We start from the raw sequence: 26,811 nt of genomic DNA on the forward strand, positions 1-26,811 counted from the left end.
CATAAAAAATTCGACAAAATTACGAAAACGCCCTCATAGGGTTCACAATCATTTCAAGCAGAAAATCCATAAATGACACAAAAAAATATTCTCATTAAATTCTTTACGAAAAATTGATTTCAAAACATCTCAAAATATCAAAAATCAACTTCTCAATTCAAAGACCCTCTTTAAGGGCAAAACGATAATTTTTTAAATCCTAAAAATAAAAAATCTGAAACGAATAATTAAAACATTAATTAACGTAAAGTAAAATATTAATAAATCAAATTAAAAATTTTAAACCAATAAAATCATATTAATTAAGTCCACATGCCAAATTTTAAGTGGTGGAGTGGGGCCCACATGATATTTAATAAAGAACCCTCCATCAGGGGTCGTAAATAATTAAAAATATAATAAAGAATCTTCCATTGTGGGTTTTCCAAAAACTAAAATTTTTATCATTCTATGTAAGATTCAAAATCCTAATTAAACAACTTAACATTATATTTAAGAGACCTAATCAAACCCTAAATTTCTCAAAAAGCTCTATAAAAAAGAGTTTCCATAACCTAAATTCGGAAGTAAAAAAACCTTAGAAAAGAGATGTTAAAAGTTCTCTCAAGCATTCTTAAAATCCTAAATCTGAAGTCCTAAGTCCCTACGTAACATCAAAATCTCATTTTTTACTCAAAAAATATCTAGAAACCCTCAAAACACCCAGAAAAGTCAGAAAATATTCAGATCTAGGAGGAGAATACCTCATTTTGGAGATTGAAAACGAATTTACTGATGGAGACAAAAGTAGGAAGGCTCACATAAGGAACGCTCTCCGCCAATTTTTAAGGGAATCAACCGTCACAATCATTCAGGCGAGATTGGTGCCTAATACTTTCCAATCTTATAACATGATCCTCAAACCCATTCTTTTCGTAGATCAGAACTTTTTTTTATCTATTTAGAGTCATGTTTCGATTCCTAGACCGTAAAATTATGTTGCAACTCCCAAAAAATAAAAAAAGTGGATCTGCACCGATGAATCGATAGCGCTTTCAACAAGGACGAGTTTCTTTTCTCGATCCTAATCTTGAGATTTTGGGAGTATAACCCTGACTGACCCGAGCCTTGTCCTCTGTACAAAGGCTTTAGCATAGGTGAGGTTTCTACTCCTTTGTTATGTTCTTAACAGTTTTATCATTTTTCTGACCCACCCCTTTTTATATTTTTTGTTTGGCAGGGTACCCCGAGGATATCAATTCCTCCCCTAGCTCCCATTCTTGACATAATTTGTTGTGATCACTACAAAAACATAAGCTTTTACATTAGCTTTCGTCTTACTTATATCCTCGAAAGCAAGACTAGTACCTTGATTTTCTTATTTTCATCCCTCTCAAGGGCGAAGCTCAATTTGTTGAGCTGGTCTTAGAAAATTGCGTGAGGCTTTAATTTTGGGTCAAGAAGTAGACCCTCTATGGTGACTTTCTTGTCTCCTTTTGTTTTCAAACTGTAAGATCTTCCCCAATAGACTAATGCACAATGACTCAAATAACCTCATCTTCAATTTATAACAGAATCCCTTGGTTTTCCTTCCCAGAATAAGGCTTTTCAATCTCTTGGGTAAAATTATATCTACTTCAACAGTTCAAACTTCAAAACTTTTTACTAGCATCTTCAATTTTAAGATTCTATACACTTAAAATCTTCAACCTTCAAACACTATGAATAAGATATGAATTTTGGTTAGAAAAATCGAAGATTTTATTTATATAGGGATTAACGGGAGTTTGAAAATAGATGAAATAAAATTGAAGTTCAATAAATTAAAAATAATTTAACATAGAGGTCGATTTTTTATTGAGAATTCTATTGGCACACCAACTTTTAGTAACAACACATTAATACTTTTGAAATTGAATGATTGTTTTCATATAGTTTAGTATGTTGATAGAAGCTCTCTTTTGAGTTACAGATTGAAGATGAGATCATTTAGGTCATTTTACTCTAGTCCATATGAGGAAGCCGAGGTCAAGTCGTCTAGAAGCATGTCATCAGTTTGGAAACGCAAACGCCTAAAATATTGACGCAATGAGTTCCCATCTAACTAAATTATTGACCCAATGAGTTCCCATCTAAAAGTCTTTCTCTCTCTCTCTCTCTCTCTCTCGACTAAATTCCAGTAACCAACTCCTCTACTTGTGTTTCTCTCCCTTTCAGTTTCCATTCATGGCTTCTCTTCTTAAAATCAGAAAATCCCATTTCTATCTTCTTTACTTTCTCTTTATAACCCTCTTAATATCATCAAACAAAGCACAAGAAACAATAACAAGTACAGATCCATCTTTCTACTACAACCTATGTGCACCATCAACATGCAACAATCTCACACTAACCTACCCTTTCACCCTCCCTTCTCTCTGTCATCCATCACCTCTCCAACCCACATGTCCCAACAACCTCTCTCTCCTCCTCACTAGCCCTCGCTCTACCGACACCTTTCGTGTCCTTCACACCAACTTCTCCACCACCCCCACCACCACCAACTTCTTTGTTGCCTCCAATTCTCTCTTCAACCCCACCACCCCCAACACCCCATGTCTCCCTGTCTCCAATCCTAACTACGCCTCTGACGCTACAGTCTTCTCTCTACCCATTGGGTACACCCCTGGGACACACCTCAACTGCACCTCTCCTATCCCTTCTTCTTCCATCCAAGGTGTTGTGCCCGTCACTTGCCTTGGTTGTCCAGGTCAAGATGGTTCTAATGTTTGCTATTATGCGCCGGGGTTTGTTACTCACCCTAATTGTGAGACTTACCATGTGTTCACTCCTACCGGGTTTAATGTTAGTGGTGTGAAGGATCTTAGAGCATTTCTACGGCTTGGATTTCAGCTTAGGTATGTCAAGCCTTTGGAGTGCCGTGGATGTGAGACATCTGGAGGTAGATGTGGTGCCACGCCTTCTTCTGGGTCTTTTGTTTGCTTTTGTCCCTCTAGTGTGCACCGTTTCAATTGCTCCGACGGTACGTATTGTATCATCACCACAAATAATTCTATTTATTTTTTCAACGAATTTTCCAAATGCATTTCATAGGGAATATCCTTCCATCTTAGCCACTACCTTTGTGCCTTTGTAATCTCTAGGAATTACAAAGTCATGCTGAGGTGAGACAAGATTTACTTCGATTCTCACAATTCTGACGTGTAGATGCGCGCACCCAAAGAATTAGTGTTACAAAAAGGAAAAAAGTCAATCTCTTTTATCCTAAAAGTTCTCCAACTTAACTACCTCAAACATTATCTCAGGTTAAAGGAATCGTACAGTCAAAAAGGGCGTCGCATCTCTACTCTCGATCCCTTGTTATTTTTGGTCATTTGGGGTTTTTTAAATAAAAGAAAATAAATATATTTAATAAGATTAATATGTATTTATTTGACTCGTCTGTGACATATGAGTTGAGTTTTAAAACAATGCTTTTAAAGAAGAGAGATTTACTCGGCAAACGTTGCATTTTTATTTTAAAAAAAAACTCGCTTGGAGTTCTGAAATTTATGATGTCAAACATTGTTTTATCAAGTTTGTTAGTCAACAAACCTTGTATTGGGGATCCAAGTCCTAAAATTCAAATTTATGATATTAATTTGTTATTTAATATAATTTGGAGCGGATCTTAATCACATTAATTTTTTGCATAAAAAACATGATCTGATGCTAAAAAGATTCTTTTTTGAATTTTGTTCTTTTGGATATGAGTTTTTCCATGAAATCAAGAATATTGTGGTGTTGTGGTCAATCTTGAGGTCATTCCAACATGACTCCTAATTGTTAAGTCAAAGCAACTGTAAAACATAAAACCTCTTAGTGTCTATTTCTTATAGATTTCAACTTCTGCTTTAGGATTTTGTGTCTAGGAAAAGTAGAAATTTAGGATATGTTCTTTACAGAAGTTAGTTCCAACTCTAGAAGTTGATTTCTATAAGAAGTAGAAATCCAAAGTCAGAAAAACTATATCCAACAGAAGTTATTCGTTACAAAAGCACATAAGCCAGAAATTGATGTTCATTTGACAGTTTTTTATTGCTAGATTCTAATAAAATGACCATAATACCCTTAATGTTGATAATACACCTAGAATGCACAAAAAATGAGTAGAATACCTTAATAAATATATAATTACATTAAATATATATATATAATAAATTTATATTAAAAAATTATAAAAATAATTATTTTTAATTTAAATAAATTTATAAATTTTATAATTCTATCAAAATTTCGACAACATCTTCTCTTAATAATGTACATATGATAAATAAAATACCTGCATAATACATAATCCAACGTCCACATAATGATGAAGGGTGTTGTGGTAATAAAGTAGTGATGATGAATTACTCTTGGTCTTAGTAGTAAAGATGAAAGGTATTTTGATAATTTTATTTTATTTTTAAAGTTAAATTTGATTAAAGATGAAGGCTATTTTGATAATTCTCTTTTATTTTTTAAGGTTAAGTTTGGTTGAAAATTTGATTAAAAATTAAGTTGATAAAAATAAACGGTATTTTGAAAGATGAAGGGTATTTTGATAATTCCCTTTTATTTTTTAAAGTTAAGTTTTGTTGGAAATTTGATTAAAGATAAAGGGTATTTTGATAATTGGTAGAAATGAATAGTATTTTGGAAGATAAAGGGTGTTTTAGTAAAAATGAAGAGTATTTTGATAATTCTCTTTTATTTTTTAAGGTTAAGTTTGGTTAAAAATTTGATTAAAGATAAAAAAATATTTTGGTAAAGATGAAGGGTATTTTGGTAATTAGCAAAGATGAAGAGTATTTTGATAAAGATGAAAGGTATTTTGATAAAGATGAAGGATATTTTGGTAATTCTTTTTTATTTTTTAAGGTTAAGTTTGGTTGAAATTTTGATTAAAGATGAAGGATATTTTGGTAAAAATAAACGGTATTTTGGAAGATGAAGGGTATTTTAATAATCTCATTTCATTTTTTAAAGTTAAGTTTGGTTGGAAATTTGATTAAAGATTAAGGGTATTTTGGTAATTACATTTGAACTGTTTTATGTTTTTGACTTCCCACAAAAATCATTTGAAGAAGATCCTCTTGGCAAACTTCTTTTAATAGTTACTTTTGAATTTTAATTGAAATCCGCAATAGTCAAAAAAGTCCAAACGAATATTATTTATCTGACTTTTTTGACTTAAAAATTAAAAAAATGGCTCTTGAAACTTAAAAGAATAGGGCCTTAGAGTTTGGGAAGTAGTGTCCAAGAGAATCTTGTTCTCTAAAAAAAACAAGTGCATTGTATTATGTTCATGCCTTGTATTTTATTAGTAGAACGTAGAAGGGATTGTACCCAAATTTTTGGGATAACTTTTTTTTATATCTAATTTTGTAATCATCCGTTATTGGGAAAATTTGATGTTTTGGGAAGTAAAAAAGAGTTGGTTATAATTTTGGTAATTGATATCAGGAGAATTGTTTTCTAATTGGGAAACATAGGAATTTTTAAGGGTTATCATCATTTTCAAATATAAGGAATTTTTTTTTTTCTCTCCATCTCTTATCTGTGGACTTAGTCGAATCATGTAAATCTTGTGTTTCTTGATTCATTTTTTTTTTTTTTTTTTCATCATAGACATCGATAGGTCTAGGAATCCATGCCCACACATTGGATCATTTCAATCCTTACAATTAAATCTTTTGATTAATTAGGAACGATCGAGGACATATCAACATGGGTCAATGGAAGAGGTGGGGGATCTGGACTTTCCAAAGCAGTTGTAGCAGGTGAACTTTTTAGACTTTAAATCATACATGAAAGTGGACAGATTTTTTTTTATCCAGAAGATGACGGCCTCTGGGTCCAATTTACAAATTGTCATGGCCACATTGTTGCTCCACAGGAATGGAAATCTGTAATTAATTAGGATTTGATCATATAGTTAGGTAGTTATGTAATTTATCTATTTGAAATCTTAGTGGAGAACAAAGTTTCCGGGTTATTCAATTCATTTCAAACCTTTTCATTTTCAACCCAAAATAGTGATGGAGGAAACTTTCGATAAGCTGATTTCAAAAAGAGTTTTTATTGCCACACTAACTTATTTTCATATAACACACCAAACAATGAAATTAAGGATTTTTTTAAAACCTGATCGACAGTGTCAAATGTACGACTGAGATGGGAGGATATTCTTAGTCTCCAATCTCAGCTGTAGGTTTAATCTGTCAAATATTTTGTTAGACTAGAATTTTCAAATTAAATAGTGCATCCCTTTTCATTCTTCTTCATCAATTTTGCTTTCTCTAAGCTTTAATCTAATAACAATCTTTCTTCACTAAATGCAGCAATTTCTGCTTCTGCTTCATTACTACTTCTAGTACTCATTGTACTTGTGGGGATTTTCTTTGTTCGTCGACGAAAATCCAAGTTCTACTTGAACAAGGAGAGAATCTCAAACATATCCCCAACAAGGTATTCTTATTCTCAAATAAAGAAGTTTACAAACAACTTCTCAACGAAGCTCGGAGAAGGAGGATATGGTAATGTATATAAAGGGACCATTCGTCGAAGAGGGGCTGAAGTAGAAGTAGCGATAAAGATATTGAAGAAATCAAAACAATCCGAGAAACAATTCATGAATGAAGTTGCGACAGTTGGGAGTGTTCACCATCACCACTTATTGTGTTTGTTGGGATATTGTGCTCAAGGTGATACCCACGCACTAGTTTATGAATTCATGGAGAAGGGGTCCTTAGATAAGTATATCTACGAAAAAAAGAAAGGAGAAGGAGAAGGAGATGATAAAACCAATTTCAAATGGTTAAGTCCTAAACAAATGTACAATATAGCCTTAGAAACTGCAAGGGGAATATTGTACTTGCACCAAGGTTGTAGAAGTATGATATTGCATTGTGACATTAAGCCTCACAATGTCATGCTTGACTCTAATTTTTCGGCGAAAGTGGCGGATTTCGGGTTAGCAAAGATGACTGATAAGGATCAAAGTCATGTGTCCTTAACGACGGGTAGGGGAACACCAGGATATGCGGCACCAGAGATGTGGTTGAAGACATTAGGTCCAATTACAGAGAAGTCTGATGTGTATAGCTATGGGGTGCTATTACTAGAGATGGTTGGGAGGAGGAAGAGCTATGATCCTAATGTGTCCGATGGTACTCAAGTGTATTTCCCTGAATGGGTGTTTAAGGAAATCGAGAGGGGTGAAAAGGGTTATTTAAATGTTGAAATTGGAGGGATTGAAAGAGAAGTAAAGGAAGAAGGAGATGAAGAAGTTATAGAGAGGATGTCTTTGGTGGGTCTTTGGTGCATACAACACATACCTTCCAATAGGCCTTCTATGGAGAGAGTTATTCAAATGTTGGAAGGACATGTTGAGATTGGAATCCCCCCTCATCCATTTCCACATAAGAACAGCAAAAGTACTCTTGAGAGCTCCAGCCAAGATTCTTTGGTTTATTTCAGTGTTGCTAGTGGTAGTGGTAGTGAGCCCCTCGACGGTCGCTAATATGTGTAGGTGACTTGTAATTAAGATGTTGTAGATCATTGGCATTACATGTATCAGGTAATAAAAAGTGTTGGATTTTTTTTTCTAATTAAAATTGTTTTAGATAAATAAGTATTTCAAAATAATTTTGGTGGAGACTTAAACCCTCAATCTTTATTGTATTTTGGTGAAAAGTTTTTTGGTTGGTAACATCTGATAAGTCAATAAGAAAACAAAGAGGGCAAAAATCCTCCAAGTTTCCTTAAATTAAATTGGGCATATATGTGATTCTGAATAGGTGGTTTGGACTGCAAGTGTAATTGGGGAAGAGTGACAGAGACTTGGTCTTCATTGTATCCTAGAAGCGTTTATGACCTAGACATTTTTTTTTTTGGTTGCACTCGAGGTGTACATTGGAAAGGGGCAAATTATGTTTTAAAGAAACTGATTTCTAACTGAGACTTGAAGTCCAATGAAGAATACAACATTCCCATTATTCGAGTTATTTCCAACAAAAAGTTCTCAAGGCCATCATGCAATGTCTTAGAATATAATTAAAGAAAATTATTTTTTATTGGGAATTCTTGGATAATTTTAAATTCACTTTGATAGAACACTATATGAAAATTGAAAATTTTGTCAGGCCAAAAGCCTACAAAATTTTGAAACTGAATTTCAACGGTCATGACAGCTCATGACTGTTGAAATTTTGAATGTTTCCCAATTCGATGGCTTAGAGTCATCAAATTTCTCCCATCCTCCATTAATTTGACAGTTTGGATTCATCCAAAAAAAAAATCGACACCTTTGTCCATCGAATTTTATGAAATTTGATGCCCTTGGGCCATCAAATATAGGTTTTTTTTTTTCAAGTTGTGGAATATTTATAGAGGTTACATAATGTCAAGGTATAGAAAATAATCAAATATTAAGATCCTACATTCCTAGTTAATATAAATTATTCATATGATTTAAATATCTTAACCACCAATATTTCTTAACATAAAAGATATTAATTCACAATCTTCAATTTATGATGAGATATATTGCTTATGATATAATGCATCTCATTCTTGAACAATAACACTCCAATGAAAAACTCTTTCTAGAATGGATGAGTTAAATGATTGATGAAAAAAAAAAAACCAACCAAAAATCCACCAACATCATGAATTATGTAACCAACATTGAAGCAAATTCAAGGAAAACTTAAAAACACAATTCCAGAATTATCTTGTTCTCCCATGTAAAGATTGAAACTTAGGCTCCGTCCGTTTGAGCATCAGGAGCCAATTTTTTTGTTTTTTGTTTTTAAGTTAGATAAATAATGTTTGTTTGAACTTTTTTAGCTCCCACGGATTTCAATTAAAGTTCAAAAGTAGTTCTTAAAAGAAGTTGCTTAAGAGGAGCTTCTTCAAATGACTTTTTTGAGAAGCTAAAAACGTAAAACGGTTCAAGTGTAGTTACAAAAATACCCTTCATCTTTAATTAATTTTTCAATCAAACTTAACCTTAAAAAATAAAATGAGATTACTAAAATACCCTTTATCTTTCAAAATACCTTTCATTTTTATTAAAACACCCTTCATCTTTAATCAAATTTTTAACCTTAAAAAATAAAAGGGAATTACCAAAATACCCTTCATCTTTTCCAACTACCAAATACTTTTCATTTTTAATCAAATTTTTAACCAAACTTAATCTTAAAAGTAAAAGGAATTACCAAAATACCCTTCATCTTTAATCAAAATTTTAACCAAATTTAACCTTAAAAAATAAAAAGAATTATCAAAATACCTTTCATCTTTAATCAAATTTTCAACCAAACTTAACCTTAAAAAATAAAAGAAAATAACCAAAATACCCTTCATCTTTTTAAAAATACTCTTCATCTTTAATCAAATTTTCAACCAAACTTAACCTTAAAAAATAAAAGGAAATTACCAAAATACCCTTCATCTTTACCAAAATACCTTTCATTTTGAATCAAATTTTCAACCAAACTTAACCTTAAAAAATAAAAAGGAATTATCAAAATACCTTTCATCTTTATCAATTATCAAAATATCCTTTGTCTTCCAAAATATCATTCATCTTTACCAAAATACCCTTTATCTTTAATCAAATTTCCAATCAAACTTAACCTTAAAAACAAAAGAGAATTATTAAAATATCCTTCATTTTTACTACCAAGACCAAAAGTAATTCATCATCACTATTTTATTACCAAAACACCCTTCATCTTTATGTGGATGTTGGATTGTGTATTATGTAGTTATTTTCTTTATCATACATTCATTTTTAAAAGGAGATGCTGTCAAAATTTTGATAGAATTATAACATTTATAAATTTATTTAAATTGAAAATAATTATTTTTATAATTTTTTGATATATATATATATATATATATATATATATATATATATATATACTTATGTATTTTTGTAACGAACAAACTTCTGTTGGATGTGACTTTTCAGGTTCTGGACTCTTGTTTCTTCTAAAAGTTAGTTTTTGGAGCTAGAATTAACTTTTGTAAAGAATAAACCTATCTTATTCATTTATCCTCAACATAGATATTGAATCTCTTTATCAAGTTTCCATTAACATCTCTGATTAATTCATTGCACCAAGATCTTTGGCACATGCACCATTCACATTTAACTTTAATCAAGTGTGAGCTCGTCGCTTGGAAGCAATGAGTTCATTATAATTTTTAGCAAAAGTCAAGCAACGGGCTCATTATTTTTAGAGAGCTTCTATTGCCCCCACCAACTTTTACTAACGCCACCCCAAGATGTGTGTTAACTCTTTTGTGATTTACATATGCCTTGTGGTGGGATTAGCAAAACTTGATGTGGCAATAAAGCTCTCTTGTTTTTATTTCCAAGTGACAAGCTTGTTGCTGGTTGTTCTAACTCCAAAGCCCATTTTTAATGCAACAAACTACTTTTCTTTTTTCTAAAATGATTTTTTTCCCATAAAACTTGTAGATGCAATTTTTGCATTCACCTCAAGGTCTTAATTTGAATTAAGATCTCACACCAATAAATCACTAGAATAATAGAAAAGATAAAGAACATAATGGATTTTTCTGTGGTTCGGCAAATGTGTCTACATCCACGATCTCGAGATCATTCCATTATATTATGTATTCAATATTACATAATTTTATTTAACCACACACCCCTCTCCCTAGATCCCTCTTTTCCTTGTCATGTTTTTTGTTTCTTTTACTCTCCTTCTTCCTTCCTTTTACAATGGTCTTTATCCCTTTAATTAAAAAAAACTGTTCTTGGAAAAAAAAAAAACAACTCCTTAGATTATAATTTCAACATTTATCTTCATCCAAGCATAGTAATTATTTAAAGATGTATAATTCTTCTAAATTGGATTTCTTCCCAAACTAAATGGAGTTCTACCCAAGCACTGCCACGTTTCCGTCTCAAAATTCTTATTTATTGGTACGAAATGAATGATCGAGATAGGAGAAGATGTTGACTCTTTTTTCTAATATTGGATTCCAAATAATAGAAGGTCAACATATTTGGATTATTAATCTAATTAGTACTCTTTTTAGAAGTTCTCTTAAAGAACATAATTAGTAATAGTTGTGATGAATGCACATGGTTTTTGGTACGCAACTGACGTGGCAAGGGCATAGAACCATAGATCTTTTTCTTCAAGATACACATGAAAAAGATCTACAGTTATGTGCCCTTGCCACGTTATCCGAGTACCAAAAACTGCTTGCATTCATCATTATTCAATTAGTAACCTTGATGAATTAGAAAACAAATTATAAAGGAAATCTAGGCCCTCTTGCAATCATCTATATACGTGGATTTGCATCCCTATTACATAATTAACTTTGTTCATTTTATTCCATCACTTAAAGGACACCCCGACAATCCAATGAAGAGAAAGAGAAGAAGGTGAGTCTAGAATTTCACAAACTCACATGCAGGGGTGGATCCAAGATTTTCTCCCAGGAGGAAGGGCAAGCTATACTTAAGAAATAAAGTAGAAGTGCTTAAACATGATTGGTCTTAATTGAGAAGAAAAATTCAAGACTTCTTTTTTAAGTAGTTTAAGATAAGGGCATTTAAGTCATTTTTATTAGTTTATTTGAGAAGACCTAAGTTAAGGAGTAATGTCATCAAGTTTAGAAACATAAGGTATCTCAAATATTTACCCAAATGAATGTCCTATTATAGATGAAAGCAAAATGACCTCATAATCCTCATCTTCAACTAGAAGCTAAAATCAACCCATTATCTTCATCCTCTTGGGAAAAATCTTTTACCCTAATCTTCAATCTTAAGATTACTCAAACCTTCAAGTTTAAAGAATAAGATAAGATTTTTTTAAGTGAAAGATGATGAATATTTTTTTAGAATTTTCTATGAGGGACCAAGATGAGGTTCAAAATGATGGAAATTAATTTATTATAGAAGATGAATAAGAGATAGAAGGTGACTGGTTTTGGAGAGAAAATTTCTAGAATTTTCATTAAAGATTTGATAAAATGAGGGTTTTTGGGTTGTTTCTATTAGTCTAAAAAGAAAGAAAAAGGTCAAAGGGGCACGTCATCATCAATTTGAAAAATAAGGGGATCTCAAATATTAATTAAAATGTGGAGGGTGTCTAAATCACCCTATATTGTGAGGGGGGCAAGAAGGTCATAGAAGAAATATTTTGAAAACACAGGGTATCTCAAATATTCATCAAGATTAAAGGGATTTCTAAATCGACCAAAAAGCTGTGTGGGGGACAAATAAATTGAGGGAGGCATGGGGTAAACAATTAATTGAGCGGAAGCGGAGGGGCACCAGGGTCAAGGGGGCTGTAGTTAAAAAATATGAGGGCATCACAAATAAGATCATAAGGACATGTTTTAAAAACACGGGTATCTCAAATATTCATCAAGATTAAAGGGGTTTATAAATCGGCAAAAAAAGTGTGTGTGTGTGTGGATACATTGAGGGGAGCGTGGGGTAAACAACTAATTGAGCATGAGTAAATGGCACCACAGTCAAGGGGGGCGTAGTTCAGAAATATGGGGGGTATCACAAATAATGTTAATTTGTAAAGGGGCAGTTTTAATTATTCTAAAAGTTGAGGAGGGGCATTAGTTAAAAAAATATGGGATATCTCAAATAATGTTGATTTCTTGAGGGGTAATTTAAATTATTCAAAAAATTGAGGGTGGGAGGGGAACTGCCCCTCTCACCCCTTGCCTCCGCCATTTCTCACGTGGGGCTTTGGAGAAACTATCTCAATAGTAAGAATTGAATCGAAGACGTCTCAATAAGGTATGCTTTTTAGAGTCGTGATAATCTAATTATCCAACATGGCATATACAATTGACTATCTACCTTGACACGGTTCCCTCAAGATACACTTTTTCATGAAGAAATGCAGTTGTATCTTCCGAGGAATGCAAATCTATGATTCCCGAACTTGTCACATCAGAATAATTGATTGCGTTTGCCATGTGGAGTGATCAGATTATCATAATTCATGTTCTAATCCTTAATTAATTTTGAATTAAGATTATCACATGAACAATTAAGATTTCTTGAGTTGTATTGGATTTGAATAATCAGTTTTCTATGCATGTTAAAGATACTCATCAATTTGTTATGATGTTTATCAATAGATTCTTGTAGATAATATTCCGCTGTTCATGTTTTAAATTCAACATACATGAAACTCATACATTTTGAAATTATAATCTCGGCAGGCCACATATATATATATATATGGAAATGTTCAGCACCCTAAGTTTTACCACACACTTTAACAAACGTTTTTTGTCCTACATGGGTTAGAAGTTTTGGAATGAGCTGATTTTTGGTGAGGATGATCTCTATGATTAGAAGATCATCCTCCCCAAAAATCAGCCCATTCCGAAATGTTTAGCCCCATGTTTACACGTTGAAAAATCGTGGACCGTCCATTTTTTGTAAATCAATTTTGATGGGGTAAGAAGTTTTGGAATGAGCTGATTTTTGGTGAGGATGATCTCCTCACCATAGAGATCATCCTCACCAAAAATCAGCTCATTCCGAAACTTCTAACCCATGTAAGACAAAACGCGTTTGTTAAAGTGTGTGGTAAAACTTAGGGTGCCGAACGGGACCATATATATATATATATATATATATATGAACAGCGTTCCTAAGACTCATATTGGGACTCACATTGCGACACACCGTTTTGTCTTATATGGGCAAAAATATTTGGAATTGGCTGATTTTTTGTGAGGATGATCTCTATGGTGAGGAGATCATCCTTGCCAAAAATCAGCTCATTATGAAACTTCTAGACCGTCCAATTTTTGTTGAAAAATTATAGACCGTCCAATTTTTGTAAATCAATTTTGATGGAGTTAGAAGTTTTGGAATGGGATGATTTTTTGTCAGGATGATCCCCTCATCACAGAGATCATCCTCACAAAAAATCAGCTCATTCCAAACATTTTTGCCCATATAATACAAAACAGTGTGTCGTCTCAATATGAGTCTTAGGAACGTGACCCTATATATATATATATAGGGTGCTGAACATGTAGGACAAAAAACGTTTGTTAAAGTGTGTGGTAAAACTTAGGGTGCTGAACATTTCCCATATATATATATATATAGGGTTAGGTTCAAACGACAATCATTTCAACACACATATAGACAATGTGTTTTGTCTTATATGGGCAAAAATGTTTGGAATGGGCTGAGTTTTTGTGAGGATGATCTCTGTGGTGAGGAGATCATCCTTGCCAAAAATCAGCTCATTATGAAACTTCTAGACCGTCCAATTTTTGTAAATCAATTTTGATGGGGTTATAAGTTTTGGAATGGAATGATTTTTTGCCAGGATGATCCCCTCATCACAGAGATCATCCTCACAAAAAATCAGTCAATTCCAAATATTTTTGCCCATATAAGACAAACACGTTGTCTATATGTGTGTAGCAATGTGTGTCGCAGGAACCAGACCCATATCTATATATATATAGGGTCGGGTTCCTGCAACACACATTGCGACACACATATAGACAACGTGTTTGTTTTATATGGGCAAAAATGTTTGGAATGAGCTGATTTTTTGTGAGGATGATCTCTGTGATGAGGGAATCATCCTGGCAAAAAATCATCCCATTCCAAAACTTGTAACCCCATCAAAATTGATTTACAAAAATTGGACGGTCTAAAATTTTTCAACAAAAATTGGACGGTCTAAAATTTTTCAACAAAAATTGGACGGTCTAGAAGTTTCATAATGAGCTGATTTTTGGCAAGGATGATCTCCTCACCACAGAGATCATCCTCACAAAAAATCAGCTCATTCCAAACATTTTTGCCCATATAAGACAAAACACGTTGTCTATATGTGTGTTGAAATGGTTGTCGTTTGAACCTGACCCATATATATATATATATATATATATATATATGGGAGCGGTTCAGCGGCCCTAAAGTTTGACAAGTTCGGTGCCAAGTTTTTCAGACCGTTCGATCAAAACGCATCCGACGGTTCCGTGGCTGTTTTGCGATTTTAAATGAAAAATCAGTTTAATTAAAACCGGCTCCCTCCACTTTTTGGTTTTTTTGTTTTAAATCCCTAAACATTAAAAACCCCTCTTCTCTTCTTCTCTTCTTCTCTTCTTCTCTTCGAAGGTTGCTGTACCTAAACCCATCTTCTCTACACCTCTCTCCTCTCTCTCTCTCTACAGCTCGAAAGACCACTCTCCTCTCTCTCTCTCTCTCTCTCTCTCAAGATCTGGTTTGAACGAGCTCCTTGTGGAGAGCCAAGTCGCCGTCGCCGTCGCCAATCAATCTCTCTCAACCCTCTCTCGCCGTCGTCGTCGCAAATATCTCTCAAGTTCGATTGAAAGGGTAATTCTTTCACTCACGAAAATCGATTGGTTTATTAATTTTTAATTTTTTGTAGTTGTTGAACTTGAAACGTAAATGATTTGGGTTTTTTTTTTTTTTTTTGAAACTTAAACGAGTTGTTCAAGTTAATGAGAGGCGTGATTAAAATGTAGAAGATTAAAAATACTTTTTCAAATATTAATGAGAGGCGTGATTAATGGTAGGGGTGAACACATGGATTGCCAAAGCCTATAAAAAAAATTGAGAGTTAACTTTCAGGATATTAGAGAAAAATAAATGGTTACAGTCGAATGCATTGACATTATTGTGAATATGAATACTAAATAACACCATAATAGCTAGTAATAAAATGAGCTTCCAAGTATAACTGATATACAGAAGATATTTGAAAGAAATCTACATTATGTTTGATAGAATAACCACTCATATCCAAGAAGTTGTCAAAAAATGAGACTACTAGATATTTTCTATGTCATCAAATTCACTAAGTCTAACACGTCAGCACTCCAATTTCATGATTCTATTCCAATCTTATCTTAATTGTGCCTAATGCCCTTGTTCGACAGATGATTCATTCATATGTAATAATCACATTGTGACGGTATATTTTAGTGGTAAAATTGTGACGGGCATATCAATCATGTTATATTGTCGAATTGCCTTTAAGCAAAAAAAATTTGTTCCCACTTCTTTAATGGATGAAGGAATCAAGGCCCTGCCAAATTGAGAGATGTGCTGAATAAAATGAAAGGTTTCTTTTAAGGAGGAGATGTTCTGCTTCTCCCTTGTGCACAGTGATGTCTACTGCTTATTGAATTGTTTGTTTCACTTGCACTCATCTTCCCAATCTCTATTTTGATTCTCAAATACGAGTACCACTTATAACCGTATCAATTGTTATTAGAACTACGATGTTCCTTTGAGGTTTGTGATTTCGGCAAAATAATTTTGGGTATAAATTCTTTATGAATTACCCATTTTTTGGTGAAGAAATAGAGACCCCTTGCCCCTCTCACAACTTAAATCAGATCTCATCTACTGCAAGACCCTCTGCTTGTAATTTACCGAGAAGGGTATCGGCCAATTCATTAATAATGATAACATCGGCCCAAATCGATTTGGCGAGATTTTCATTTGGAGCTGTAGTAGTGAAATCAGAGCTTCCCTTCATATTTCAAATTCTAGTACACGTTTTACATCAATAACTCTTTTCTTAATTTCTACAATTCTTTCAAAGGAGAACCGTTTGTTCTTTCTCAGATGTGAGCAGGTAATCAATCACCTACCATTTCAAGTCTTGTTTATATGCATTCACACGTATTTTTCGACAAGATAGTGTGCACTTGATATTTCGGTTTCACGACCTATGTTTGGCATTGAGCATAATTCACTTGGTGAGCATTATTTGATACGATGATCTCTTGATGTCAAACTAGTTCATCGCCACCGGTTGCCACATTGTATTTAACAAGGACATAGATACTTGTGTTATTGCCACATTGATATAATGAGAAGGAAAATCGATTGTTTTGTTTTGTTTGTTGATTGTAGAACTTGAAAGATAATGTGGATTGATTTATCAAATCAATTCTCGCAATTCCTTCAACTCATTTGATTGCTTCCAAGCTTCTTGTATTATGGTTACTAATCATATCTGCTTAGATTCTTTATATGTATTATCATTTATGCTCCAATTGGATTTTGCTAGATTTTGTTTATTTAAGTTTCAATTTTATTTATTTGATTAGTCATTTATTGAAAATATTATATTTTTACAGGTATTTAGGATGACAAAGTTTTATGTCGTTTTTGTTGGAAGTAGACCAGGGATTTACACAACGTGGGAAGAATGTCACAAGTATACAAATGGATATAGGGGTAATTGTTTTAAAGCGTTTGCGACATTTGAAGAAGCCGAGAGGCATTTTTTGACTTACAATCGACTTCACTATGGAAACCCAACACAATTACCTGAAGAAAGTCAAGGGCAAAAGAAGAATTCACAAATTCTTGAAGAAAGTCAAGGGCCAACAAAGAGATCACATAACTGTGAATGTCCGTTGTTTTATATAATTTTTCTTTTTATTGTGTTTATGGTTGTGTTAATGATGTATAAATTTATCGAATAGAAGTTTATCTGATGTATAAATTTAGACTTGTAAACGTTTGAGCGACTACTTAATTTATTTTTGTGATATTTTTATTTCTCATATTATTGATTGTAGCATTTTATTTAGGATGTATCCAATAAATTGTTCCATGGCGGTCCATGTATTAGTTAGGGATTGGGATCCATTGACTGATAAAGAATGACCCATGAGTACGCAAATGCTTGATCTTGACCGTGAGAATATAATAGTTTGATTTTGTATTTAAAATCTCAATAGTTTGATTTTGTATTTAAAAGGTTCGGATTATGTGTTTTTTTCCACGAGTCATTCTTTACGAGGCACCTAATCATGACACTTTAATTAATACTGTATAGGTTATCTAATTTTGGACAAGATTTATGTATGGACTTCATCAATTTGTGGGACAAGGTCTGCATGCTTGGCAAATATCAGATTAATATGTTGAGTTGCAATATGAAATACCATATGTACCCAAACAAGGTCCACTGGTATACAAGTATTATTACTGAAGTGACAAAATAAAATGGTTACAACTTATGAGAGTTGCAGTGTCAAGGAATATGTTACAATAAAGATTGGGGTGGAAGGAAAAAATATAACATTGTTAACTTGATTCGAAACAAGTGTGGGTGAAAAGAGGGTTTTTTGCCATCATAGTTCGTTTAAGTCAACTCTAAAGGAAACCCAGATTCGTTAGCACCTTGAGCAGTGTTTTACGACCCCATTGGATGTCCTAATGGAACCAGTGGAATGCATCTTGTCAAGGTTGCATTAGTTATTGAAGCACAATTACAAATTAGAGTGCTTATGAACTACCAAACTTTTTTGTTTCTTTTGTTAGATACACTGCAGCTCATTGTGATAACATGTTTGGCATGTTAGTTAATTACTACAAAAAAGAAAAAAAAAACCCATCTTCTCCTGATACTTCAACTTCTAGTTCAAGTACTCCAAGATGGACATGACTTCTTGGATGTAATGTAATACCTCGTTATTATCATTAATCAAATGAAAGAGATTGTAACGTTGCCATATTTCATCTCATACTCCTCCCATTTCTGAGAAAATTAATTTTCAATATTTGAACTACAATCAACACATTTTTATTGATGGTGGGAAGGGGTACATTACAAACTGTGTAAATTCCTAACCAGTAAGGACAACAACATTGGTATTCTCACCATCATTAGGGACAGCTTCTCCAGTAGTTGGTGGTGAAAATGGAGACAAACCAGGTATCAAAACAGGTTCCCCTTCATGGTTAACAAAGCTATCCGTATCTGTCATGCATATTAACTTTTCCTTATCCGTATCTGTCATGCATAAATAACCAAAAGAAGCTTTTTTCCAAATATTTTACTTAGCACAGCTCTCAGTTCTTTTTACCCTACACTTGACTTTATATAAACAACTATATATCACTTTATTACTACAACTGAAAAAACCAAAGCAAAGACTAACTTCTCCTCTAATTCCTTCCTTCCATCCATCCTCTCCTTTGATTACACTAAAAGGTGGGGGCAAAAAACAAAAATAAAAAAAAGAAAGAACCATCCCCATTTGAAGAATCTCCTGTGCATCTTCAATCTCCATTTTCCCATCTTCTTCTTCTTCTTCTTCGGCTTCCATTGGCTCTGACGGCTCCATGGTAGGTGTATCCATCCCAGTTACATGAGGCTCTATCATGTGTTTATCTGCCACCAAAAATTTTAGAGAAAAAACAGATTCAGAATTTGTTTGCATTGGGCCATATTTGCAGCCCAAGTCAAGTATGCATGGCCAGCAGCCCCAAATCCCTTACTTGATGGTCCATACTCATTCTAAATAACAAAGAATTACAAAGTATTTAAGAATAGAGAACCAAAACACTGAAATTAAAAATTATGGAGAATCAAAAATCAAGTTTTGAAAAAAAGAAATCCATTTTTAGAGCTAACAGCTAAGGCATCCTATGGATGACTAATAAGGGTTCTTTCATGACTAATTCTTTCATGGTGGAAGGTTATTGGGCAAATGCAATCAAGTGTACAGAGGATTGGGGTCAAAAGCAAATTCTGTTGGGGTTGGTTAGTGTTACTGGATCATACCGTGCCTGAGAGCAAATCATGTCAGTTGCAATTTGCATTGGATATACTTACTAGAACCCATGTAAAGAATAGGTGACTCATATTTATGACCAATTCTATATATATTCTTTTTATCATTAATTATATGACAATTTAATAAAATGGTTATATTACAACCCCATCGTTAAGACCGTGTATGCACAAGAGGGTGCTCATAACTAGGGATGTCGGACATAAATAGAGTGATCAAAATCCAACCTGATTGCAATCTGTAGGTTTTCTCCGTAATGCTTAATCAAGAATGTCTAAAAGAATGCACAAGCTTATACAATTATGAAAATCCCCATGTAAGGTTGATTTTTGTTCTGAAGATCCTCTAGATGAGAGTTGAGACCCATCGAATGAGTGCATTATTGGGAATTTAGGGGGATTAATCAAGGGGATACAGTAAAGTAAAGTTGATAGACATGGTTTGGGCACATACAAATAACCAATGGTGGCACCAGTGAGAGAGAGCATGAGAAAGACTATACAAAGACGAGAAGAAGACCAAAAGTGACATGGTTGGAAATGAAAAAAAAAAAAAAAATTATATATATATATATATATATATAGTAAATGGAGCACATAAGATGACCAATGATATTACGATGAGTTCTTTTATTAATAGATTTATTATGCCACTCATAAAGGGGCTGCAAAAATAGGCAGAAAAATATTTGAACAGATAAGGAGAAAAGGTAACATGAAATTGAAGTAATAACAAGCACACTTACATGTGCTTCTAACAACTTATACTTGTCCTTTTCAATCTTCAAATCACGTGAGGAAGATTCCTCCATTTTCTTTAATCTACAGAAGGAAAGCATACTTGAATGGTAAGGATGTGATCCCAAAGTATTGAACCAAGTTAAAAAAAAAAAAAAGACTAGTGCAGTACAGGGAGATGACATAATCACCTATCCTTCAATTCTTGATTTTCTACTTTTAATTGATATATAGACTGAGTGGATCCAAGCTTAAAAGAGAATGTCCATTTACTTGATCTTCAATGATCTACATCTATCTATCTCCAATTGTAAATCAGGCAAAAATGATGATGACTCTATATTGTTTGACCTGAAGAACGACAACATACTTGGACAGTGAGGAAGAGATCCAAAAGTTTTACATCAAACAAACATATGCAGTATTTGAAGATAGAAACCCACTTGTCTTCTAATTCATGATTCTCTACTTTCACCTGAACTATACTGAGTGCATTCGAGTTAGGACCAAATGTAGCATTTCCACTACATGTAATGTCAGCTGCCTGTAAGTTAAAGAATCAATATTAGAGAAACATTACTAACAAAACATAAAGTATAACAAAATTCGTTCACCATGCATGACTTCAAAATTGTTTCCCCTGTCTATGGCAAGACTTAAATATTTGGATCAAAGTGATCAAAAAGATGATAGTGAAAGACCATCTATGACTTAAAAAAAAATACAATTACTCAATATGTGAGATGAAATTACCTTGGATTGTGAAGGTGTGAGAACTCGATCAAATCTTCCATTCGATGCACGATCTGGCTCAGTTTCACCATTACTCGTGTTTGGAGAAAAGGATTGAGTTGTATGAGAGTTATCTTTCATAAAATATTTCTGAATGGGGGGTGGTGCTGCCATGTGACTACTACCATTTACAAATCTGTCAGGAGGGACAGTTGGAGTCTCATAGTAAAGAATAGGTGACTCATATTTAGAAAATCAACAGCATCAATGATGCCAAGATGAGTTTCAAAAGCAATCAAGAGAAAATAAAGGCCAATTCATTACTTCAAGATGTTCTTACAGTTATGTTAATAACAATATTACTTTTTCACTGAAATACATTCATGTGAATGGTAGAAATCCAAGGGCAAACAAAAATCAAAACAATGTATGTACAAATTTTGAACTCGATGAGATTGATAAAACCAACATAAAAATAACATACTTGATCCTTATCTCCTTCAATGTTCATCCATTGGCACTGTTGCAGCCCCTTCAATTTCTTGGTCTAAATCTTGTACTTCTTCGTTAACTGAAAATAATAAATAAGGAAAAAAATATCTTACGTCATATTTCAATAGATATAAATGCATATTATCTTACAAACATTAATTTAATTACCTTCAATACATCCAATCCGCCTTCTGTTTGGATTTTCAGGACAAATCCGCTTGTCATGCCCAAGTTTTTGACATAATGCACACTTCCTTTTTTTCTTCTGTTGGGCCAATTCGACACTGCTTTTCAATCTACCAACATGCTGAACCTTTTCTTTTCCCTTCTCCTCCTTCTTCCTACCTTTTGTTTGTGAGACATTTGGATCCAAAAGTAACAAATCCATTTGGTCATTACTGCTTTTCTCATCTCTATTATCAGATGCATCAACTGTAAGTTTTATTTCTCCAATTTTTTTTGATGTTTCATTTAAGTCATCCAAAAAGATTTTGTATCCCTCAATTGAAGTTCCTGCAATACAAGTCAATCTAGTAGCCTGTTGACATAAGTAGCTAATTCTCATTGCATCCGACTGTTCATTCTCATTGTCCACTGTATGTAAACCCGTGATTCTGAATTTACGATTGGCTTCTTGTCTCCATCTTTCGAGAATATAGTGGGACGGTATAATATCAATGTTATGACGAGCAAAAACCTTTAAAAAATGTCGACAAAGTATTCCAAGAAATTCAAATTTTTTGCATTCACAGGTACCCTCATATGTTTTCAAATTAAACTTGACCATGAACTCCTCAGGTACATCATATTTACTTTTCACCACATACAATTTATATCCATTCTCGATTTCCCGTTCTTCTTCAATTCTAAATCGAATCACTTTGACCCATTCTTGCTTAAATTTCTCAAACACATTCTTGGTGTATGATTTTGCCGCGTGCTTTAAAAGTAATTCACCCTTATTAACACATCGAAACTTATGCTCTGAAATGAAATCTTCTTTGCTCTCTGCATCTACATTCCTTTGCAATGCTTGCTTATGCTTAACAATAAATTCGGTGAGATTTGACCTTGAAGTAACGAACCCATCGAAAAAAGCATTGATACTTTCACTACGACCGGTTGTATTCATACCAGCAAAAAACGTTTGACGATTATAGACTGGCACCCACGACTCCCTTATGTCAAATAATTGTTGAAGCCATTCATTCTGTTCCAATCTATTTTCCACGATCACTGACTTCCATTGCTTTTCAAAGTCCTCAATCGTGTATGTCGACCATATACAATTTCTCATTTTACCTTTGAAGTTAGTATCTTGAGAGTATATATGAGACAATTTCTCAGCGAACTTCTTCTCGATATGCCAAATACAAAGACGATGACGGGTGTTGGGAAACACTTTGGCAATTGCATTCCGCATTGCTAAATCTTGATCTGTGATTATGGATATCGGATGACGTCCTCCCATTGCTTCTAGCCAGGTCTCAAACAACCATGTGAACGTTACCTCTGTCTCATCTTGCAGAAGAGCACCCCCAAATTGTATTGACTGAAGGTGATGATTTACTCCAGTAAATGGGGCAAACGGCATATTATACTTGTTTGTCCGATAAGTTGTGTCAAATGACACCACGTCCCCAAAATAATCATATGCCATTCGTGATCGAGAATCAACCCAAAAAAAGTTAACTGCCCTGCATTCGTCATCACAATGTATCGCATAAAAAAATTGTGGATTTTCGGCTTGCTTCTTCTTGAAATAGTTCAATACTGATTGTGCATCACCCCCTTCTAATTTCATGTGTCTAACATCTCTCAAGTGGTTGTAACAATCTCTATTATCGAAACCGATCATGTCCCCACCCAAAATTGATGACACTTTCCCAACTGGCATATTTTCTCTATGGAATGCTTCGACTAAATTCTTAGCTGCTTTTGGCATGGTTCGGTTTGACCTCATTTTCATTCTCCTAACTGGTGTAACTACCTTATGATTATGGTCATCCTTAAAAATCGATACTTTCCATCTAGTGGTCCATCTGTCATTTAAAATACGCATAGTTGCGTTACAACCACATTTAACAGTGGAACAACTTCTTTTCTTCTCAATTTCATTTTCTTCTTCTACCTTCTTTGGTTGAAATTTACCTTCATGTGAATAAACGTATGTTATTCCAGTCGGCTCATCTGAACCCCGCCGTGACTTAGTAGTAGTTTGAGTTCGAATCCAAAATCCTTGTCGACGTCCATAATCCTCATAATACTTTTGAGCTTCTTCACTTGAATCAAACAACATCCCCACATAAGGTGCTTTTAGATCTTCAACGTCTTTGTTAGGACTCTGATAATCAGCATATTCATCACTATCTACTTCGACCATCGACGATCCCACAATGTCATCAATAGGCATTCTCTCATCTTTGTCAACCCCAATCTTATCCATGATAGATTGCTACAACTGATAAAAGACCAATAAACTTTCTGATGAGATACGGATCAACAAATAATTAGCTAAGAAAAGAGATCAAATAATTGGTCCATCACTATCACTAGCTTCAGATAAACACTGGGTTCTATCCCCTAAACATAGTTCTAATAACAATTGATACGGTTATAAGTGGTACTCGTATTTGAGAATCAAAATAGAGATTGGGAAGATGAGTGCAAGTGAAACAAACAATTCAATAAGCAGTAGACATCACTGTGCACAAGGGAGAAGCAGAACATCTCCTCCTTAAAAGAAACCTTTCATTTTATTCAGCACATCTCTCAATTTGGCAGGGCCTTGATTCCTTCATCCATTAAAGAAGTGGGAACAAATTTTTTTTGCTTAAAGGCAATTCGACAATATAACATGATTGATATGCCCGTCACAATTTTACCACTAAAATATACCGTCACAATGTGATTATTACATATGAATGAATCATCTGTCGAACAAGGGCATTAGGCACAATTAAGATAAGATTGGAATAGAATCATGAAATTGGAGTGCTGACGTGTTAGACTTAGTGAATTTGATGACATAGAAAATATCTAGTAGTCTCATTTTTTGACAACTTCTTGGATATGAGTGGTTATTCTATCAAACATAATGTAGATTTCTTTCAAATATCTTCTGTATATCAGTTATACTTGGAAGCTCATTTTATTACTAGCTATTATGGTGTTATTTAGTATTCATATTCACAATAATGTCAATGCATTCGACTGTAACCATTTATTTTTCTCTAATATCCTGAAAGTTAACTCTCAATTTTTTTTTATAGGCTTTGGCAATCCATGTGTTCACCCCTACCATTAATCACGCCTCTCATTAATATTTGAAAAAGTATTTTTAATCTTCTACATTTTAATCACGCCTCTCATTAACTTGAACAACTCGTTTAAGTTTCAAAAAAAAAAAAAAAAACCCAAATCATTTACGTTTCAAGTTCAACAACTACAAAAAATTAAAAATTAATAAACCAATCGATTTTCGTGAGTGAAAGAATTACCCTTTCAATCGAACTTGAGAGATATTTGCGACGACGACGGCGAGAGAGGGTTGAGAGAGATTGATTGGCGACGGCGACGGCGACTTGGCTCTCCACAAGGAGCTCGTTCAAACCAGATCTTGAGAGAGAGAGGAGAGTGGTCTTTCGAGCTGTAGAGAGAGAGAGAGGAGAGAGGTGTAGAGAAGATGGGTTTAGGTACAGCAACCTTCGAAGAGAAGAAGAGAAGAAGAGAAGAAGAGAAGAGGGGTTTTTAATGTTTAGGGATTTAAAACAAAAAAACCAAAAAGTGGAGGGAGCCGGTTTTAATTAAACTGATTTTTCATTTAAAACCGCAAAACAGCCGCGGAACCGTCGGATGCGTTTTGATCGAACGGTCTGAAAAACTTGGCACCGAACTTGTCAAACTTTAGGGCCGCTGAACCGCTCCCATATATATATATATATATATATATATATATATATATATATATATATATATATATATATGTTTTAAACTCATACATTTTAAATTTTGGTAAACATTTTTCAAAACATGGGTTAGAGGTTTTAGAATGGGCTGATTTTTGGTGAGGATGATCTCTATGGTGAGGAGATCATCATCACCAAAAATCAGCCCATTCCAAAACTTCTAGTCCCATGTTTGCAAGTTGAAAAATCGTGGACCGTTCATTTTTTGTAAATCATTTTTGATGGGGTTAGAAGTTTTGGAATGGGCTGATTTTTTGTGATGATGATCTCCTCATCGTAGAGATCATCCTCACCAAAAATCAGCCCATTACAAAACCTCTAACCCATGTTTTGAAAAATGTTTTGCCAAAATGTTTGTTGTTTGAACATTTTCCTATATATATATGTTCTGGTTGTCGTAATCAGCTATGACATACAGGTAAGCCATGCTACAGCCTGTCGGCCTTGACCTTACAAGGTGAGGAATGGGAAAATGCTTTCTTGACTTTGAAATGCACTCAGTTTCACACTTTGCTTCCATAAATGTGTTTATGGATCAAGATACGAGTAAAAAACATGTATTCAGCAAAGTGTGAAACGGAGTAAATTTCAAGGTCTCAGGACTTTCTTTATTATCTATTTTATAACAATATTTTTTTGATGATTTAGACGTACCCTTTCACATTTTGGTAAATATTTGCAATACCCTTGTTTTTCAAATTGATGACATGTCCCTTGAAAATACAATAGTAATATATAGACTTTAATTTTGTTGAATTTTTTTTAGAGTAATTATCAAGAAAGAAGCACATGCAGCTTAGATCACCCTAATATTTTTTGGGTTAAAGGCTATCACACGTGAGTATCTCTGGAAGTCTTTTGCAATTATTTTCCGTTATGTTTAATTTTGATGTTGAAATCCAACTACACTCTTCAAAGTCTTCGCGAAAGTGCTAGAATTCCAAAAACAAATGAAAAGTGGGTCCATTGCCATGGAAATTTTCTCAAATATTTGATGCACATTCATCAAGTCTTCCATGTGGTCCTATATTTTGAGGCCTGAATCTATTAAATCATTAGCGAACTAGACCATCGGTTCAAGTGGGATTTGCAGAGGTGGTTCTATTTATTTTTGTTGAAGATTGATGAAAAAGATAACAATAAAAATAAAAAATCCTGATCAAAAGTACACGAATTCCTCATTTTCTATTTTTTTTTCTTTATGAATCAAGACTATTAGGAGTCATGGTTTCAAAACTTGACCAAGACCG

General features: G+C 33.7%; 1 protein-coding gene, 1 long non-coding RNA gene and 1 pseudogene across 2 annotated transcripts; 1 reads left to right on the plus strand and 2 right to left on the minus strand.

The window, feature by feature from the left end:
• The first annotated feature begins 2,071 nt into the window (after positions 1–2,071).
• LOC147406611 (LEAF RUST 10 DISEASE-RESISTANCE LOCUS RECEPTOR-LIKE PROTEIN KINASE-like 2.1) lies at positions 2,072–7,620 on the plus strand. Its single transcript, XM_086434745.1, has 3 exons — positions 2,072–3,001; positions 5,709–5,783; positions 6,345–7,620. Exons 1-3 carry the CDS (start codon positions 2,206–2,208, stop codon positions 7,523–7,525), a joined length of 2,052 nt encoding a protein of 683 aa, XP_086290871.1. The 5' UTR covers positions 2,072–2,205; the 3' UTR covers positions 7,526–7,620.
• Positions 7,621–18,909: 11,289 nt separating this feature from the next.
• On the minus strand, positions 18,910–20,695 carry LOC147406612 (uncharacterized). The gene is made up of 3 exons (XR_015175795.1): positions 20,561–20,695; positions 20,378–20,453; positions 18,910–19,229 (listed from the first exon to the last, which is right to left on the minus strand). It is a non-coding gene; the product is annotated as an uncharacterized LOC147406612 (long non-coding RNA).
• Positions 20,696–22,273: 1,578 nt separating this feature from the next.
• LOC147406613 (protein FAR1-RELATED SEQUENCE 5 pseudogene) lies at positions 22,274–24,039 on the minus strand (annotated as a pseudogene).
• Between the last annotated feature and the right edge of the window lie 2,772 nt (positions 24,040–26,811).

The sequence above is a fragment of the Akebia trifoliata genome, chromosome 3 (genome assembly GCF_017979445.1).
Source record: "Akebia trifoliata isolate Shusen 1 chromosome 3, ASM1797944v1, whole genome shotgun sequence".
Classification (NCBI taxonomy): Eukaryota; Viridiplantae; Streptophyta; class Magnoliopsida; order Ranunculales; family Lardizabalaceae; genus Akebia; species Akebia trifoliata.

Excerpts from the sequence above, each read along its gene's own strand:
- LOC147406611 (XM_086434745.1), top strand. The coding sequence starts at position 2,206 with ATGGCTTCTCTTCTTAAAATCAGAAAATCCCATTTCTATCTTCTTTAC. Across the intron at positions 3,002-5,708 it reads CCGTTTCAATTGCTCCGACG|GAACGATCGAGGACATATCA; the intron begins GTACGTATTGTA and ends TTGATTAATTAG. Across the intron at positions 5,784-6,344 it reads TTCCAAAGCAGTTGTAGCAG|CAATTTCTGCTTCTGCTTCA; the intron begins GTGAACTTTTTA and ends CACTAAATGCAG.